At 43.2% G+C, this 20,478-nt stretch overlaps 1 protein-coding gene across 8 annotated transcripts in view; it reads left to right on the forward strand.

The window, feature by feature from the left end:
- The window catches only part of TCF7 (transcription factor 7), a 270,075-nt gene that overhangs the window by 226,633 nt on the left and 22,964 nt on the right, over positions 1-20,478 (forward strand). For 4 of the 8 annotated variants that reach the window (XM_078653171.1, XM_078653167.1, XM_078653170.1 and 1 more), the window contains exon 9: positions 18,252-18,341. The exons of the other annotated variants lie outside the window; for them this stretch is intronic. In XM_078653171.1, coding sequence (XP_078509297.1) covers positions 18,252-18,341 — 90 coding nt within the window. The remainder of the gene's footprint in view (positions 1-18,251; positions 18,342-20,478) is intronic. 8 annotated transcript variants of the gene reach the window in all.

Genomic DNA, 20,478 nt, shown 5'->3' on the forward strand with positions numbered 1-20,478 from the left:
AGCAGCGAACGAAGTTGCTCCTGAAAAAACTTATCGCCCCAATAGAGCGACGCCATCTGCCCAGTGGTATACAGAAGAGCTGCGACTCCGTCAGTTCTGTAGAAATTTAGAAAGGCGATGGAGAAAGCACTATAGTCCCTTGGCTAAGCAAGAATACAAAAGTGCTCTGGCGATATATAAGAAAGCTATTACCACACAAAAGAATCTTTTTTTCACTGGTCGTATTAAGCACGCTCAAAACTCAGCCAGGATGCTATTTCAAGTGGTGAACTCTCTGTCCAGTCCTCCAGCTGGATCCACAATAGAGAACTCGCAGGAATTCTGTACTGCCCTAGCCACATTTTTTACCACTAAAGTAACGGATATTTACTCCGCTTTTTCTAAAGAGCCGGTAGGAAGAGCCGCTGACTTAACTATTCAACCAGCACTGAAGCACCCTTCCTTCACTCAGTTTCAGTCAGCTACCGAAGATCAGGTCAACGTACTTGTTGGCAAGATTAAATCGGGATCTCCGTTGGACCCATGTCCTCCGACCATAATGAACCAACTACACAATGTGGTTACTCAGCCGCTGACCAACATATGTAACTCCATCTTTAAGATGGGTGTCTATCCACAGATCTGGAAGAATGCTATTGTTAAACCTTTGATTAAGAAGCCATCCTTAGACCCTACCATCACTTCTAATTACAGGCCAATTGCCTGCCTTCCATTCCCTGCTAAAATAGTGGAGGCAGTAATGAATAAACAGCTCTCTGAGTTTATTGAACAACATAAACTCCTAGATGACACTCAGTTCAGGTTCCGGAAGGGACACGGAACTGAGACAGCACTGATAAAGGCCTCGGATGAAATTCGAGAGATCATGGATTCGGGAGGTGCTGCAGTGCTCATCTTATTGGACCTGTCAGCTGCTTTTGACACGGTCGACCACGTCATCTTGGTCGACCGTGTCGCAGCCCTTGGAATTAGCCATTTGGCTAAAGATCTTACAGCCTCCTTCCTAGTTAATCGCAATCAGGCAGTCAAATTGGGTAACTACTACTCACCCACTTTTGAACTGCCTTGTGGAGTCCCTCAAGGATCCTCGCTAAGTCCCACGCTTTTTAATATCTATGTTGCGGACTTGGCGAGGGTTATTAAATCACATGGGATGCGATTAACTACCTACGCGGATGACACCCAGCTTGTGTTGGCGGTACATAGGAACGGTCCAGTGGTAGCAGCGAAGTTTCAGGAGGGGTTACTGGAGGTACAATCATGGATGCACAGTAACTGCCTGAAACTTAATGCAGAGAAAACCGAAGTCATGACCTTCGGTAAGATCACTCCCGAATGGTCCCCAACTTGGTGGCCCAGTCAGATGGGTTCCCCCCCGATTCCAGCTGTTAAGGTTAGGAATTTGGGAGTGATCTTTGATAACAGGCTATCTTTTAGTTATCATGTCAACAAGGTGGTCTCTGCCGCATTCTTCGTGTTGAAGAAAATAAAAAAACTCATGCCATATCTACCTGCTTCGGCAGGGAAAACACTGATCACCACCTTAGTGTTTTCGAAACTGGATTATGGAAACGCTCTCTTCCTTGGCACACACAAATACATCCAGAACAAACTACAGTCTGTGCAAAATATGGCAGCACGGATTCTGCTTAATATCCCTTGGCGACACTCCACTTCAGTAGCCATACGCCATCTACATTGGCTAAGAGTGGAGAGCAGAATCAAATTCAAGGCTCTCTGCATCGCCTATAAGGCCATTCATCAGACTGGACCAAAGTTCTTAAAGGAATCTTTTCAGGTGTATATACCTGGAAAGAATCTAAGATCAGCAGCAAGCTACTTATTGCATGTTCCTCGAACAAGAACGGCCACATGGGGAGACAGACGTTTCCTGGTAGCGACCCCCATACTGTGGAATACACTTCCCTTGTATATTAAAACAGCACCAACACTCATTGCTTTTCGTAAGGCCCTGAAAACCTGGTTATTCAACCAATAAGTTCGTGCCCTGAAGTTTGTGTATCCTAGAGTCTCATTGCGCCTAGACACCCCAGGGTATTAGTTGCGCATTAAAAATCCCATAAATAAATAAATCAGAAGGCGAGCTGGACTGGGGATCCAGGAGAACCAGTTCAATTGTCCCTGTAGATAGAGCTTATCCCCTGGAGTAAAATGAGCCCAAGAGCATCCAAATTGGCCCAACTGGGACAGAGGTATGGCATTTTAAAGTTTGGTGACCTTTTACCGATGAAAGCATGTGGGGCTCCGCTGCTGTTTCTTAACTAATTTTCAGGTCCAGGGAGGACCTGGCTTGGCAGTTCGGGCTGGACTGTTCCCATGAGGCACAGGGTCAAGACTGATTTGCATATGGCCAGGTCCAAACTGGGGTGGCATGGTGAGCAAAAGAATGATGGATTTAACCCAGATCTCTTGACTGGCGGTGAATGTTTTGATTTGTTCTGCATTCCGTCCATCAATTGTGTGTCTTTTGGTTTCTTGCTGTAGCCCCGGGGTGGGCAAGGGCCCAGAGGTTGGTGCAGGATTAATAGTCTTTCAATGGAGGGGACATGCTTGGGTCCCCCTTCCAGGACTTTTTTACCCAGTGACCCCATTTCCTTGGTGGATTTATCATGTAGGGGGCCTGCACCCCTTCCCCAACCCCGAAGGTCAAACATGGTGGAAGAGCGCCGTGGCCGCCCCCTCCCCCCCAACTGCGGTGGCCTAGTCTCTGTACCTTGAGCCCATGTATGGGTTCAGTGGGGCCGCCACCACATAGGACTACCCCCTATCTGCAGAAGTGGGCAGGTATAACGAAGCAGCCAGCTCCCACAGCCGCATGCGGAGTTGCGGGGCAGCAGGTATTGGGCTCCCTTCACTGTCCCCCAATGGAATGGAGACATGGAGGTGCCCAAGTTGGGCTGAGCACCCTCCTAGATCATTAAAAACAAAAAGGGAAAAATCCACACCTCTCCTGGCTCAGTGGGGGACCCCGTACTAGAATATTCAGTGCTTCTCGGAGACTCGCCCCAAAATGCCTTGCAGGGCCTCTCATTTGAAACATATTTTTGCCCATATGCCTGCATGTGGTGGACCCAGAGTGAAGGGTCCACCACCAAATTACTCAGTGCAATGTAGCCTCTGTCCCCAGGATACTTCCTAAGTCCTACCCTATGTTTGGGAAGTGGGGAATTATCACCATCCCTGGATTTCAATGCTGTTTCAAGTTTTTCCGTAGCTGGATCTTTTGCCCTACAGTCTGGAGTGCTTCTCTTCCTACAGGCCTGTTGATTGGTAACATCTAAGAAGGCAGGAACGGCCTGAAAATGTATATATGCCAAGTTCATGTATTTGCGCCCACTACGGGCTGCCTGTATGGTTGCAATGGAATGCTTTTTCACTGTGATGCCCTCTCGGGGCTGTTTTCACTATTACAGTTTGATGCCTAATACATGAAACAAATACTCAAATGCAAAGTTTTTCTTATTTATGTTTTATTAGGTTATCATAGAATGATTGCACATGTTTTATTGGTTCATCATCTCAATAACCCTTTATAGCCAGAGAACTTAAGACCTATCGCACTACTTCCTTACTTTGCAAAAGTGGCGGAGAAATTCGTCAACCAACAAATAATGCAGTTTTTAGGGGAACACGATCTCCTCCATGAGACACACTCTGGTTTCAGACCCTAATTTAGCACGGAATCATCGTTACTCCTAGCTTCAGACTCATTGCGCAACATTGGCCAAACGGAAGCCCTAATCATGCTTGACCTGAGCGCTGCTTTTGACACAGTCTCTCATGGTCTACTTCATGACAGACTTCACCATGCAGGTATATATGGTCAGGTCCTGGGTTGGCTGGTGAGCTTTTTGGAAGGTCATACCTTTCAAGCCGCTCTGCAACGCTTTGTTTCTTCTATTCAACAACTGAAACAGGGGGCACCTCAAGGCTCTGCCTTGAGCCCGACCCTTTTCAATCTGTATATGTGACCTCTGGCAGACCTGTTGAACAAACATGGGGTGCAGACGGTGTCACACGCAGATGACAAGAGGCTGATTCTTACTTTGGCCCAGGACAACGGCAAAGCGGCAGCGGATTTCAAGCTCTGCCTGGAAGACATGGCAAACTGGATGAAACACAGTTGACTCAGGCTTAATACCAGCAAAACTAATATTCTAGTGGTAGGAAAACAACCCTCCATTTGGCCCTCGAGGTGGTGGGCCAGCTTGGTAAAATCTCCACCCTCTCCGAGTCAGAAAGATAAAAATCTTGGAGTCTGGCTTGACTCCACTTTATCCTTCTCTGACCAGATCTCAGCTCTCATAGGCACCTGTGTAGGGATTTTAAAAATGCTGAAAGAAATCTTAGGACTTATCCCGGACAATGCGATAGACCGTGGTACAGGCGCTTGTAACATCCAGACTGGACTATTGCAATGTCCTCTATCTGTGAGCACCGAAGAGGAGCATTCATATGCTCCAACGGGTGCAAAAAGCAGCAGCTCGGATGCTTTTAAACATCCCTAGACTCTCTCCAACAGGTAGTGCTTTGGAGACTCCCCATTGGCTCCCTGTTGAGGAGAGTATCTCCTTCAAAGCCCTGTGTTATGTCCACAGAATACTGCAGGGCAGGGGCCCAAAATATCTCCGCACCATGATACATTCCTACCAACCCACACAGCCTGAGATCCGCTGTAGCTGGTCTGCATGCCTAAATTTCATAGGAACAGTTTCGTAGGTAGTTCTATAAGGTAACTGGCAGCCAAGAGGTGGAATTCTCTACCTATGTACCTTAGACAGGAGAAATCAGAAGCAGCTTACAGGAAGAAACATAAACGTGGCTGTTTAGAAAAAATCTCGCTCCCTAGAGTGTTACTGTTTACTTGTGCTCATTCATAATCTCAGCCCGAATGGAATTCAGCACGGGGACACTCCGTATTGGAGTAACCGTTGCGCTTTATAAACTGCCATAAAAATAATAATAATGACAATGAGTCATGCAAAAGTAATGTGGTTATTACAAAATATCTGACACTCACTTGATATGTTTGGGTAACCCCTCAAGGGTCACCAGCGATTACACAATGTCATCTATGGTATGTTCCATCTGCCAATGTATATATTTGTAAATTATTGTGTGGGATATAGTAGTGTGTGTGTAATAAGTGTACTTCTCCTTTTCTTTTAAGAAAAAGTACTGACTGAACAACCTTTTATTGCGTGTTATTATTTTGTGCTCCTGATTTATAATTACTTGTCCACACCACCACCCTTGAGTAGGCCTTGGACTGCTCCGCTTCACTTCTCTGTGAGAATCAAGCACTACAATGAAGTGTTTTGTTCCCACTGAGGACAACCGTGGATCTGTTAGTTGTGATGGCTACACAACTAACAGCCCAGTTTCCAACATCGGGTAACCGCGCTTGCTTTAAAAAAACAAAAAATCCTACGGATCCTCTGCAAATTTGTGGGGAAATTAAAATAAAAAAGGTTTTTTGCCCCATGGCAGGATCATATGGGAACCCACCATCAGTCCTAGGGTGTAGGGGTATTCCTACCCTGGCCCCTTGACCTATTTGTTAATCTTTTTCTTGTGACTCGGTCGAGTTAAAGTGCCAAGATTGATGCCAACACTTCCTGTTAGAAGTGCTGGCAGCCAATCCGATCTCATTTTGAAGGATCGGATCCATTGTTCTTGGTATGCAGAAATGTTTTTTCTTTAATGACTGCAAAACTACTGAACAGATTTACACCAAATTACAAAAAACACTCTTTCTGAAACAAGATCTAGCTTTCTGCCAAATTTGCTGGAATGCCGTTCATTGGTTCGGCTGTAGTCCTGTTCAAAATCCCAATTGGAAATTGCATGGGTAAAACACATTTTAAGACCATTCTTTTTCTTTGTCCCCACGTGACAGATCTCCCCAAACTTTCCTAGACAGCAGTTGAAGTGACTGGCATACTGGTTTTGAAAATTTCATAAAGATTTGTCAAACGGTGCCAAAGTTGTTAGCAAAAATAAAAGCGTAGTCTGTGGAAACTAGGTCCTAACTATAACTACCTATGGAAATGTTATCATTGTAATTGTAAATGTTTTCATTGACACATCTAATATCTGTCACCAATGCCAAGCAGCATTACCTGTGATGATCTGAAATATGGGCCAGTTGGAGCACACCTAGCAATAAAGTTACTGTAAACGTTGCTCTCTGTGTGTGCATTCCAAATCAAATGCCAGGTTTGCTTTATGAAAGCCTGGTTTTGTCAGCTATTGTTTTCACCTGCTAAATGTAAATCTACCTTGTCAATTGTTCCAGCAGTTTTGGAATATGAGGCTCTCAGAACCAAACCAGTTTCATACTACCGTAAAGCAGGTTTGGTAACCTACAGAATTCCACATATTGGTGACTGTTTGCTTCTATCCCTGAGCTATGTTTGTTTGGAACTAAAGTGGAGGGTAGGCATCTATCCTGCACTTTCACTTTGCGACAAACATTATAAAGCAGAAAGAGTAGCATACTTTCTATTCCATCTCAAGGACATCTGAATTTCACAGCAAAGATTTTGTTCTAGTCTCATATTACCCCCAGTACCAGTAGTTTGTGGATAGATGATCATTGGAGAGTTAGCTCAGCACTGAAGACTAAAACAACTTGAAAGTTTATTTTATGTGAACATTGATGTTAGTTATGTAGAGAGCAGGCAGTACATTAATCTTCAGTGGGTTTTTCTTGACTTTCGTAGAGAATGTGATCTAAAGTAGATTGCACCTGCCATGAGAAAATATAAAATCAATAAATGTTTGATAATGAATTAAAATGGATCACCTTCGTAAGATGTAACCGAAAGAGCATACCAGAAGCATTAGCCTATTCCATTCCTTTATTTCTATGCTCCTTTATTCAAATCGTCCCAAGTGCATTATAAAAAGCTGCACCACAATTGGGTTTCGTAGATGAAGTGAACAACATAGGAGTCCTTCCCAGTGACTGTTGGCAGTCTCTAACGCAGAGGTGCCTTAGTACACACAGCCAATTGTGTGTGCACAGAATACATTAAAGAACATGAAAGAGGGTGCCTTTCTACTGCATACATTATTTTCACATCCTCTTCACTCTAATTGATCAGCCTAAGTGCTGTATTTGAAGTGAGTTTCCATGGAAATGAGTGCTCTCCAAACACGATGGTCATTGTCGTGCACTCCTGTCCTCTTCGGAAGGAATATTTATTTATTTACATATATATATATATATATATATATATATATATATATATATATATATATATATATATATATATATATATATATATATATATATATCCTCGTTTCACAAAGTGATCCAGCAGAACATGAGAGCGCTCAACAGCGTGTGCTGCGCTCAGGGGTCGGATCCAGACCCATATATTAATTTTTTGCGCAAAAGGAGCTGCACAACCAGGATATATTTCAAAAGCTTTTTATTAGAGCTTCACCCCACCAACGCGTTTCAGCCTCAACAGGCTTTGTTCACGGTCAGTTAGTCCTTCCACTCTTTCTCATATTTATACTAGCCCATTTTAGCCATTTAGGAGGCATTATGGGATACGTAGTCTTTACACAGTTTTAAGAATTATATCACAAAATTAAATAAAAAGAAAGACTGGTGTATATGACGTTTTGTCTTTTGATAATCAATTGCATCATATTCAATTCATATGGGCATTAATAATTCAAATAATTCATATGGGATTAGTTCCCAAATTATTATTCAGAATTCACAGTTCATCGGGTGTAGTACCCTGTTGTATTGAAGAGGCTGAGCCGGTCCCGGTAACAGTCACTCCAAGTGTATGTGGAGGTCTTCCCCAAAGTTCATACCTCTCGGCATTTTTGTGCGGAAGCGGATAATTAGGCGCGACTCCATTTGTCTCAGTTTACGAACCGTGTCGCCACCTCTTTCCGTTCTCATCAGCATTTTAAGTCCATAGAATCTCATTGATTTCCACTCTCCATTTTGGCAAGCGTTGATATGTTTAGCTGTGGCATAGAGCATATTTTTGTTTTTTACCGCTCTGATATGTTCCAAAATTCTTTTTTTTAACATACAGGTAGTAAAAAAAAGAATTTTGGAACATATCAGAGCGGTAAAAAACAAAAATATGCTCTATGCCACAGCTAAACATATCAACGCTTGCCAAAATGGAGAGTGGAAATCAATGAGATTCTATGGACTTAAAATGCTGATGAGAACGGAAAGAGGTGGCGACACGGTTCGTAAACTGAGACAAATGGAGTCGCGCCTAATTATCCGCTTCCGCACAAAAATGCCGAGAGGTATGAACTTTGGGGAAGACCTCCACATACACTTGGAGTGACTGTTACCGGGACCGGCTCAGCCTCTTCAATACAACAGGGTACTACACCCGATGAACTGTGAATTCTGAATAATAATTTGGGAACTAATCCCATATGAATTATTTGAATTATTAATGCCCATATGAATTGAATATGATGCAATTGATTATCAAAAGACAAAACGTCATATACACCAGTCTTTCTTTTTATTTAATTTTGTGATATAATTCTTAAAACTGTGTAAAGACTACGTATCCCATAATGCCTCCTAAATGGCTAAAATGGGCTAGTATAAATATGAGAGAGTGGAAGGACTAACTGACCGTGAACAAAGCCTGTTGAGGCTGAAACGCGTTGGTGGGGTGAAGCTCTAATAAAAAGCTTTTGAAATATATCCTGGTTGTGCAGCTCCTTTTGCGCAAAAAAAAAAATATATATATATATATATATATATATATATATATATATATATATATATATATATATATATATATATATATATATATATATATATATATATATATATATATATATATATATATATATATATATATATATATATACACACAAAGGTTAAAGGGACCTTATAGTTAGGGTCCGATTTTACTCATGCAAAACCAGAGCAATTCAGCCCTTCTAGTTAGCTGAGTTAACTATAACTTGCGCCCCCGCAATGCACTGCTTATGACCTCACATATTACATCACTCATGACCTGATCAGTGACCTCACTGATGAGTAGGCATGTAACATAGTTTGAGAAGCAACCGGATATGTAAGACGATCGGTGCATTCATTATGGCAGGCTGTAAGCATCTAGCATTTTGAATATTCCAAAACTAATTTTCCTTTCATGCAACAAAATGAGGTGCGCTCATTGGGTATAGATATCCACCTGCCTGTCCTCTTTCTGCCTGTTCCTATGCAGGCCGTAGGATTCTGTTTTTTCTTGTTTTGTTTTACATGTATTTGGCCTATTAAATCTGTATGACATTTATCAAGTGGACCCATGATTTGTGTGGTAAAGTATTGCCTACTGCACATTACATGGATATTAGAGCCTCCAAGGAGGTCTGTGGCTGAATAGAGGAACACGGCTGAAGGCCTCTTTCCTTTATAAGGAACTCTGAGGTGGCTTACGGTAATCTCTTAAAGCATAGCAGACCACATTTTATTCCTTGTAATATATGGCTACACCATTACCTTTCCGCTTAAGTGTCAGTCGTTGGTCTTTTGCTCCTTCATATGAATGCTAAAGACACACAATTGATGGACTTAATGCTGAACAAATTAAAACATTCACCCCCAGTCAAGAAATCTGGGTTAAATCCATCATTCTTTTGCTTACCATGCTACTCCTGTTTGGACCCGTCAATATGCAAATCGGTCTTGACCCTGTACCTGATGAGAACAGTACTGCTTGAACTGTCAATCCAGGTCCTCCCAGGACCAGAAACAAGCATCCTAGGGCCAGTTTCGGGGTTTCACCCCTCATCAGCCAGGATAGCTTGAATCCAGTGGCACGGTGAGCCCGGGACCCACGTCCGGGCATACCTGGCGCACTTAGGGCTCGAAAGCAAAAGACACACAATTGATGGACGGAATGCAGAACAAATCAAAACATTCCATCTAAGTCAAGAGATCTGGGTCAAATCCATCATTCTTTTGGTCACCATACCACTCCAGTTTGGACCTGCAAATCAGTCTTGAGCCTGTACCTCATGGGAACAGTCCAGCCCGAACTGCCAAGCCAGGTCCACCCTGGAACGGAAGCAAGCATCCTAGGACCGGTTTCGGGGTTTCACCCCTCATTTCTCTGTAATAGGTTGAATCTATTACATTGTTCTGCATTCTGTCCATCAATTGTTCTGTTTGCATTTGTCTCACGAGTGGCAAGGGTATGCCCAGATGTGACTCCTGTGCTTTCCATGCCACTGGAGTCAAGCTATCCTGGCTGAGGAGGGGTGAAACCCCGAAACCGGTCCTAGAATGCTTGTTTCCAGTCCAGGGAGGACCTGGCCTGGCAGTTTGGGCTGGACTGTTCCCATTGGGTGCAGGTTAAAGACTGATTTGCATATGACGGTGTTCAAACTGGAATGGCATGGGAAGCAGAAAAATGTTGGATGTAGGCCCAGATCTCTGTACTGGGTTGAATGTATGACATAGTTCTGCCTTCCGTTCAGCAATTGTTCTTTTTGCCTTCATAGGAATGAGCATAGTTGCAGACTTAGAATATGCTAGAAATCTGTAGTTTCAGTTTGAATTGCCCCATATGCACCTAGTTATGTGTTGCAAAATCTTATTATATGTAATTCTATGCAAGACCCTTACAAATAATAGCTATAGTTCATGTGCGCTTATGTGTAAAGCAAATTATGTTTTTGTGTTGGAGCTACATTCACCAGTAAAAAAAAAATGCATTCTCCCCATTCTGTTACTGACTGTCCGCAAAAGAGTTCAGAAGAACTGAAAGGTAGTTCTACGTTTTATTGCTTAAAACGCAGATGTAGTTCCAGCGGCGGCCGGCACAGATAAACGCAGTGAGGTGGAGTGGGGTGTGAGCAGGGTGAAGTCGACAGACGACAGAATAGGTTTAATTAAATAACACATTCCGTCGGCTCCCCCCGCCCCGGCCCCTGCCGCGCCCTGCCCTACCTCACCATGTTTACCTGTGCTGCCCGCAGCTGTGTAGTTTGGACCCTCTTTTCACAGTATTTGCTTGGATTATCATATTAAAGTTTACTCATCCTCTTCCCATTTTTAAATTGCATATTAGAAACTGAATGTTCACATTTATGCATCACTACTAATTGATGTTGAACCCCAGTAAAGCATGGCTACAGATGGATACATGATCTTTTTCATACGTAAATGCTTCCTACTCTCAACCTCTAAAATTGAGCATTGGCAAATAAAATAAAGCCTGCTTTAATATGCTAATGCATGCACAAACGTGTACAAACTATTCATGCTGTGTCTCTGCCTTTCCTGCGCATCCCAAATTTCTGCTCTAATTTTCATTATGCAAACTTGCAGTGTTGCATAGCTGGCCAGAGCCTGGCGGGAGGGGTGCTGAGCCCCCAGTACAGGAGCTTTCAAATAAGGGCACAGATGCCCCCAGCTTTGGAGCCTGGAAGGAGAGGGATACTCGTGCCCAAAACCTGAGGGAGCATAACTAGCCACCACAAGTGTGAAGGCCATACATGGTGACCTTCTGTCACCATTAACGGAAACCATCTTATAGGCAATACAGATTGTGTCTTGTGGTGCCATCCGAGAGGATTGGTGCTGCCTGTATTTGCGATATGATATGCTGTTACTGTCTAATTAAGATATGTATTGACGTGCTACCAAATCATGCCGCTTGAAAGACGGATCTTCAGAAACAAACATGGAAGCTTTTTTGCACTTCCTCTCTGAACTCGCCTTGTCTTCGCGCTACTTGCCGCTTCCATCTTAATTGAGGAAGGTACCCTCGTTGATCAGTAAGAGAAACTGCTTTGTCAACCTTTACTTTCTGAGCTATATCTTCTGATGCAATAAAGTGTAGCTGTGTGTCTTCAGTCGTTGGTGCTTGGAACAGTCCCAACACGCCAATCATGCAGTTTCCTAATCCCGATTTATGCAGTTTCCTAATCCCGATGTATCTCTGCGGAGTGTCTTTTCAAGGTGAGAGCTGACCAAAAGCTCGCAAGAAAGAAAGCATCTTCTCTTGCAGAGATTTACAGAACCTTCGTCTTATAAAGAGGAAGACCAACCAAGGGGTGGAGCCAAAATTCCCTTCTTCACTCCTTTTTTTAATTGTATTTTTTTACTTTTTTCGATTATACAAGGTTTGACAGCGAAAGTTGACTCAAGCCAGAGCTAACAAGGGTCATTTTTTATTCTGTGCTTACAGTTCTTAGAGCTGGTATCTTCTACTATAAAAATGACCGGATATAAATAAGGGCATTAGTTATAGGATGCCCAGATACTGTAACCAGATTATACAAATGACCTACATTTTGCTTCGGTTTCTATACAAATGACCTCTGTCGGTGCCTCCAGTTACATGAATAACTTGCTGATGTAGGACACCTACCAGTGCAACGCAGCTAAGGAGACATTCTTTTTATGTCGAGCCTCGATAGACCTGTGTTATCTCTTCTTTGAGGTTTGGCAAACTCACTGATTGCCATTGGTTACCATCTGTGGCATTCAGAAATGCTAGCTTCTTATTGGTGCATTTCTGTAAAAGTCAATTCTGTGTGTCTTTAGCTCTCTTCCTGGTGATTTCACTCAGAGAGCCTTTTGGTCGGCCATCACACAGGATAACTTGTGATGGCCTCTTTTCCCCCCTCCCATCTGGCTCTTGCAGGTCAGGCTTTTTGTTTTGTTGTAGTTTTATATCGCGTAAACTGGACCCGAAGGTCACCAGTTACGTTACACAAGGACACATTCATTATTTGGTAGACATAGGGAGATTAAGTGATTTGCCCAGAGTCACCAGACAGTCACTGTCTTTTATGGTGCTCGGTCCTTCCGCAGCTCTGCAGTGCTGCTCGTACACATGGCTGGCAGGGGCGGCTCTTTCGAAAAACCAGATTTGTGTACTCTAATTCTCTTAATTTTGCTTGCATTGTTATATACGCCTGTACCAGTGGGCCAGCAGTGGGTAGGGAAAAAAAGAAGCCAATCAGGAACCAGGAGGAACGCAGGCGCGGAGGCTAGTGAAGAGGGGGGGGGGGGGGGGGATCGGGGTGTTTGGAAGTGGAACAGAGCCGGAGGCCGCCAAATCCCTGCCAGGGGCCACCACGCAAATATGTATCCATCCTCAGAGGATTATTATATTAAGGATATATATTGGCGTGGCGGCCCCTGGGGTTTGGCGGCCCTGTGCAGGTGCACAGCTTGCACATGCCTTAGGCTGCCCCTGTGGCTGGTTGCTCATGTTCGTGCTGTGCTAAAAACATTTCTGTTTTACGGATCAGCCCTGGATATTGCTTATAATTGTTGCTGTTAGCACAGCTGTTTGAATCTGTATTCATGCTTGCCCTCTTCAGTAAATGGTGCACTGTACAGCTCAGCCCACCAGAGCTTTCGTAATGCATGTTTGACATCTGTTCTGACTGGAGACGGTCCTACGGAGTCGGTATCTTCCAGGACCCTGTCAATGGCAACACTCTCTATAGCTCACGAACCTGCTTTGACACTGGGACGGGCGGCTTTTGAGAAAGGCTCCAAGAGCTGTGTGAGCCAGGTACACTGAGGGAACAGTGGAGCCCCGCCCTATCCTCGACCTGCGGGGCACTGGGATGGTAGAAATGAACACTACACAATAAAATACAACAACTTGCACATACTCGAGGCTGTTGGGGAATCCAGGAGCGGTCATTGGGGACTCTTCTTTGTGCTGCAACCAGGAAAATCTGAACTGTCGTTCAAACAAATCAGCCGGACGCAAAAGCAGCAGTCTGAGTATGGAGCTGGTCACAGTTCTCCAGATCCCAGAATATTCCCACGTGCAGGGGGATGCGAGCTCGGCACGCTTTCATCACGTGCAACCTGCTGCTGGCTTTCTTGATCATCAACAATTCAAATGTAAGGTCTCAACTTTTATTTACTTACATTAGCTTTGTTGCTCTTTAGCAGTGCTCTATGACACAAAGGCACAGACGTGGGAAGAAATGAAAGTAACTTTGTTGATATTTCTGTCACCCTCCCTGCAGCTGGAAGAAAATGTAGCAGTGATGGCACATATGTACAGATGTGGGAGAAAATGAAATCAACTATGTTGATTTTTCTGTCACTCGGCGTAAACAGAAAGATGGAGCCTTTTGTTTATAAACAGTAAGAGTGAAGCCGAAAAGAAGTTATGAGAACTTGCTGCGAAATAGTTCTCTCCTCCAACTACAAACTGTTTACCAGCAATCTAGAGTTTCCACCTTCTTGAATCGTGGAAACTCTTCTATTTTAGTTTTCTTTAACCATGTGCTCGCGGCATTGTGGGCCTTGTAGTTTGATGACCTTTTAGCAGTTTAATCAAGGGCTCAAAAAGAAATTTGTCTTTCTTAAATTTCTTAGGGGCACATGCATCAAGCGAATTATCGGTCGCAAAGGGGCCGATTCGCAGAATTGGCGCCTGTGCGACCAGTAATTAGCTTTTGGGATGCATCAAGCCCAAAACCATTTGCAGAACAGGTAATCACAAATATTGCGATTAGCTATTTTGCGAATGCATGTAGAGAATCACAATTTGTGATTCCCTAAATGCAATGTTGTAAGAAGCATTCTGAGAATGCAACTTTGCATTAAGGAATCACAAATTACCATCAACTTCTAGTTGATGGTAAGTTGCAATTCCTTAGAAAAATGCACAAAATTGCATTTTTCTAAGTGCCATGTGGCGCACTCACATGCCCTTGGCCATTTGTGTGCAACACATGTGCACACATGGCAATTTTGGGGGTGCATCAGGGTGGCCTTTTGACCCCCTAGCACCCTTGAAATTGCATGCACAATTTGCGATTACCTATTTGGTAATCGCGAATTGCGATTGGTTTCCCATTCATTACTATGGGCCTCTAGCAATTCGCTAAGAGGGAATGTGTAGGAATCGTAATTTATTTAGTGATTCCTACATGCATAAGGAATTGCGACTCCTTAACGATTCCTTAAAAATCGCTATTAAGGAATCGCAATTCCTTACTTTGATGCATATGCCCCTTAGCTCCCAGCATAATATGCTGCGTAGCTAAAAACCTATAAGGTCCCAAAGGCAAGACCGATTGCATTGCAAATGCTTGTTTAGACATACACGCACGCCACTGACTTACTCTTGTGAGGCATTTTCGGTTTAAGACTCAATAATCCACCAAACCTTTTTGGGTCTCCAATGAAAATTTCGGATTAGTGAATATCCAACCTGTGGTGTTTGTCATGCATGTAGATCTAATGATGCAGTGCTTAGAAAAGTTCCTTGACTTGAGCGGGCTTGAATTAAGGATGGACCTTTCTCAGCCTGCACCTCTCGTTTTTTTAAATATATAGCTCCACGAGCCTTAGATTTTCTTCAACAAAATCTTTCATAATTTCCTCAAAAATCTTCCTTAAAATTCAGCAGTACCACGTACCACACCTTTCACAGTATTGTCTTGATTCTGACACGGCGCCTAGAGTGTTTGACAGGAATGTGGTCTGCATTGCATAATATTGTGGATATTTGCCTGAGTGCTTTAACACACAATTGTGTTGGCATGTCCTGATGTCGTGACTCAGTTGGACCGCTAAAGTGTCCTTGTAGCAGTTTTCGTTATTGGATGTGTCTGTACCAATGGAAATTTTCCATAGACAGGTGGTTACTGCAGTATCTGAAACCTTCTGCAATCATTTAAGTATTTCTTTCTGTAATTTAATTTCAATGTTCGTATGTGCCCCTCTTGGCTGGTTCCATTTCATGTGACTTTTTACTGCTGTTTATTGACTGACAGACTAAAAGATAAATCAAAGCATGGGTTTTGAGAGCAAACCGTCGCGGCCTCTTCCGCGCAGGGAAGTTCAGTGCGGTCAGGGTCTGGCCGCTTTCACAGAAAAAACAAAAGTTGAACAAAAAGTCACAGGTTGCAGACGGTCCTGCACACTGTCCTTCATTTCGGCAAGACACATTTTGTACAGCAGATTTTGTTATTTGTTCGCATTCTATAGCACAGCACAAGAGCCGGAAGGCGCATGGGGCCTGGCTAGTGATGAATCCAGTATTGAGGAAACTTGAAAAACAGACACAAACCTTGTTGATGGTAAAAGGATCGATTCTTCTGCTCCGACTTGGGCATATGGTTAAAAAAAGCCTAAACATTTAATTAAAACCCTCAGTGAAGTTAATAATACCGAAAAAAAACTGGAATTGGCCACTTGCAAACCAGAACTCTTACCCCAAGTGCTTTGTATAATGGTCGGTTTTACATTTTTTAGCTGGGTGAGCTTCATTGAAACTTTGTTCTTAGTCCACATAATTGGAATGAACACGCGTTTGCCTACACTGCACCCAACCAGGGACTCTGTCCTGGAACCTACCCGTGTACATGGTTGAAAGGACTTCTAACAAGGGACATTTAAGAGCTTCCAAAGGGAGGTTGAGAATGAGAATCAGGGTGTCCATAATTGCGAGCGCCCCTGGCACCTTTGAATGAAAATAACGATTGCACTAAATGGACATTTTAAACCAGCATTGGTACAGTCAACAGCTCTCCCCTGTGAAACATTTAGGGTTTGCCGCTTTTTTAGTTTCCTCAACCTAGCACTTGTTTGCAAGATGTGGGAGTGGCGCCATATTGTAATATTTTTTCCATAAACAGAAAATAAATCATTCAAAGATTTCAACAATGTGCAGGCATTTGCAGCAGCCATCTTTATACTTTATTTTTAATTTACAAATCCAAGATGTCCGGTAGCTCCCTGGGAACAGTATGGTTAAAAAAAAAAAAAATGTCTGACCAGCGCATTTGGGATAAAGCATGTGACCCAATAGCAGTGTGCAGCTGCAGACTTTCCGAAAGGTAATTGGAAAAAAACGGGAAACAGGTACTGTAGGAGGGAAAATAAAGGCATGTGAAGTGGGGGCCCAAAAGCAAGCATCCTGACAGCATCATGCAAAAAGGGGGGGGGGGGATTGGTATGAATGTGGAGCCTTAGACATGGAAGCTAGCAGCCTGCAGTACTGTGTAGTGTCAGGCCCCTTGCACAAGCAGCCTAATCAAAATGAATACAAAATTAAGCATGAGGAGGGACAGAGGTGCAGTGGACAAGCTGGTGGGGAAGAATTTATGGTGGGGAGGTGATGAAGTCCTAAAGGTCCATAAACAGAACTAAACACAGTGGTCCCCTCATGCCAGAAGTGGAAGGATGCAAGACTTCCAAAGAGAATTGATGTAAAGAAGCTGTGTGTCAAATACATTGAATGAGAATCTGGAATAGAGTTGAACAAAACAAAATCCAGTTGTGAGCAAGGGACTGACCCAAAACGTACTCTGTACATAGTACTGTGGGCACTACATCCTGGAAATCAGACTGCTAAAGCGGTCTGTAGGTAGAGTCCTAAAAATGAGGGGTTACCAAAGTCTACGTAAAATGACATCACATTTCAGGTTGGCGGGTGTACTTTCAATGGCGGCTCCATTTCTCATTTTACACTGTAATGGACCACTGGTTTATCAGAGATGGAGATCCGATTTTGAGTTTGCATTTTGTGATTTAATTGGTTACCTGCACATGGGTATTTAGCCAGAAATTAATTTCAACGGTGCACGCCATAATTTCCTTGTCTAACGTAAAAACTGCTGAAGTACACCAAAATGTTTTTTAGCATGTTTTTCTCGAAAGTCGAAACCCAAAATGTACATTTCATGCTTTAGTGGTGGGGCAATAAATGCATTTGAGTGGTATAGCCTGATTGTTTTTGTTTCTTGAAATAAGAACTTTAATTTGGCTGATTCTCACCGATGAGCATGGTGTGGGTGCTCGTTGCATGCATGCATTCATTCATCCTCCTAAATGCCATTAATCTGTGTAGTTTATCTGCAGTACATTTTTTTTCATCAAAGTGGGGTTCCCCCATGCCCTCTTATGATGCATTTTTCAGGTACCTGCCAGCTTCTATTTTAAAAAGCATGAAGTAAGGGGGTCTTAATGTACTCTCATAGTGATGAACAGGCTGCAGCACGAACACTAAATTGGCTTATTTGGGAATATGTAAAAATAAAGTGTAGACATCCAATAATGTAAGGAATAGGACAGTGTTTCTGCAGCTTATCATAGAACCGTGTATGGATAGCAAAGTCCGAACCCACAAAATTGTATTTACTTCTTTCATCATCAAGGAACAGCTTTTCTTAAAATCTGTTTTGCTTGCCATGTTAACATTTTAACACTTGCTCTTCAGTCTTCAGGCTCTCCAGTTTCTGACCACTCACAGTTATGCTCAGGGTCCCTGGAGTTCTGCGGCACTACAGGGCCACTTTCTGCAGCAAGGGTAAGAGAATTCTGCGGCAGAGATCCAAGTTCTGCAGCACTGCCATCTTGCAGCCGGCTGCAATCCTGTACCCACTGTTAGCTGCAGAATTCCAGGAGCCCTGGGCTTTTCACAGTTCCTTGGCCGTGGAATTGTCCCCTGGCCATGGAATTTTCTTAACCCTTTCAGTACTTTTGACTTAGCCATGGGTGGGTGCTACATTTGTACAGCAGATTCGATGTGCACAACTCTGTGACTGCTGCTTGAAAATGTTTTACCCATCCAGTTCCGACTAGGTAGACACATACTGTTTTTTTGCAATGTCAAAAACAGTAAATGTGCCACAGAAGTACTGAAGGTTTAAAGATGCAGCGTCTGCTTTGGGCATTACAGAGCTGCCATTTTAAACTTTTAAACCAGCAATGCTCAATGTATGTCTTTGTCGGTGAGTGTCTGATGTCAGCATTGTAGGCAAAGCTTCTCAGAGGACCAACCCACCTGCCAAAGTTCTGTGTTTAAGCTAGTAATTTGGACACAGATGTACCCTGAGGCAGTGTAGTGGGTGTGTAATGAAGAGCTATTGCAGGTTTTTTTATCGACTCATGGAAATGAAGCTTGGTTTTTTTCGTCCTCAAAGGACGTACGGCCTTATTTTAGAGTTTGGTTGACTGGTTACTCCATCACGAACGTGATGGATAGTGCACCGTATTATAACACTATTATTCCCTATGACACTTGTAAAAATGTAAACATGAAATTCTTCATGTTTGTTGTGACAAAGTAACCCATCCGCCAACCTCTAACTCCAGCCCCCAGGTATTGGCTTTTCCTGGTTATTTATCTGCCTTCTGTGTGTACCAATGATTTTCCAAGTTTTTATCACAATACCTGCAAATAACGTTATTGTAGAGTTCCCCATTTCGAGCCATAATGGAACATAGGTCCAGACAGTGCTTACCCTAGATCAGTTCGTTAAAGCCAGTAAGGCTGGAGTAAAACTGTAGTCACGAGATTCAGTACCTGACAACTTTTAGCACCAGACCACATCTTCTCTTGGGGGCCAGCCACATGCCATCTCGGGTACCAGGCCATCTGCCCTCTCAGAACAGACCACATCTCCTCTCAGGGACCAGACCACATCTTCTGGCAGAGATCAGTTAACTTCAAACCTTGGCACAAAGACCGAACAGTTTGTTTTTGTCCAGCGGGGTGGTTCCCTTGATCTTAACGGATACAGCTCTTCTAAACTATACAGATCATTGTAGCTCACCACTGGGAAACTGCCACTACAACGCGGCCGTTTCCACGAATACATTAACCATGCATGCATTACAACGCATGCGTGGTTAACACGAAAGCCTTTACCACGCATACCTTTACTAGGAGGTATGTAGTAAAGGCACATGTGGTAAAGGTTCAAAATAAACAAGGGGGGTTTGGGGGGGTCTCCCCCCACAAATAAAAACCTCACCTGAAATCACGTCATATTATGAAGGCAATCGTCGTCATTTAAGAGGAAACTGAAAAAAACTTCCGTTTCCTCTTAACGACGTACGACGTCACCACGCAAGAATTAGAGGAAAAGGTTATGCGTTAAAAAATCATTCCGTTGTAACGCATGCGTGGTAAAGGCATGCGTTGCAACGGAATGCGTTGTATAAACATACAACCCTCACAACTTCCTAGTACCAACACAAATCCTTCAGAGAAGGAAGGCTTAACATAGTGTCCTGCACACAGTGCCGTTGCGGGTAGGAATCTTTCAATGCTGACATGAGACACCGGCGCTGCTAGACCTCTGGAGTGCAGAGTTTAAATGACAGCCTGTTCTGAACTGAACTAACGCAGGGGGTGTTGTTTGACTTACAATTTGAAAACCCAGGGCTTTGGTTTAACTGTTCTAGCAATGTTGTACTGCATGTCACAGGCATGTTTCAATGTATGATTTGCATCCGTTTGTGTAGCATGTTTTTTTGGTTGGAAAATTACATCCTTCGCATCACTTAAAATACAACTTAGGATAAAATATGAAGCAGTTCATTACCGGATACTGTTTTAATAAGGTTTTCTGCATCACATTGACCATGTACTGTACAGAAACGTGGTAGATAATACTAGATGGATGCTTCTGTAGTTTATAGAAAATGGCACCAAAAGC

Source organism: Lissotriton helveticus, chromosome 7 (assembly GCF_964261635.1).
Source record: "Lissotriton helveticus chromosome 7, aLisHel1.1, whole genome shotgun sequence".
Lineage (NCBI taxonomy): Eukaryota > Metazoa > Chordata > Amphibia > Caudata > Salamandridae > Lissotriton > Lissotriton helveticus.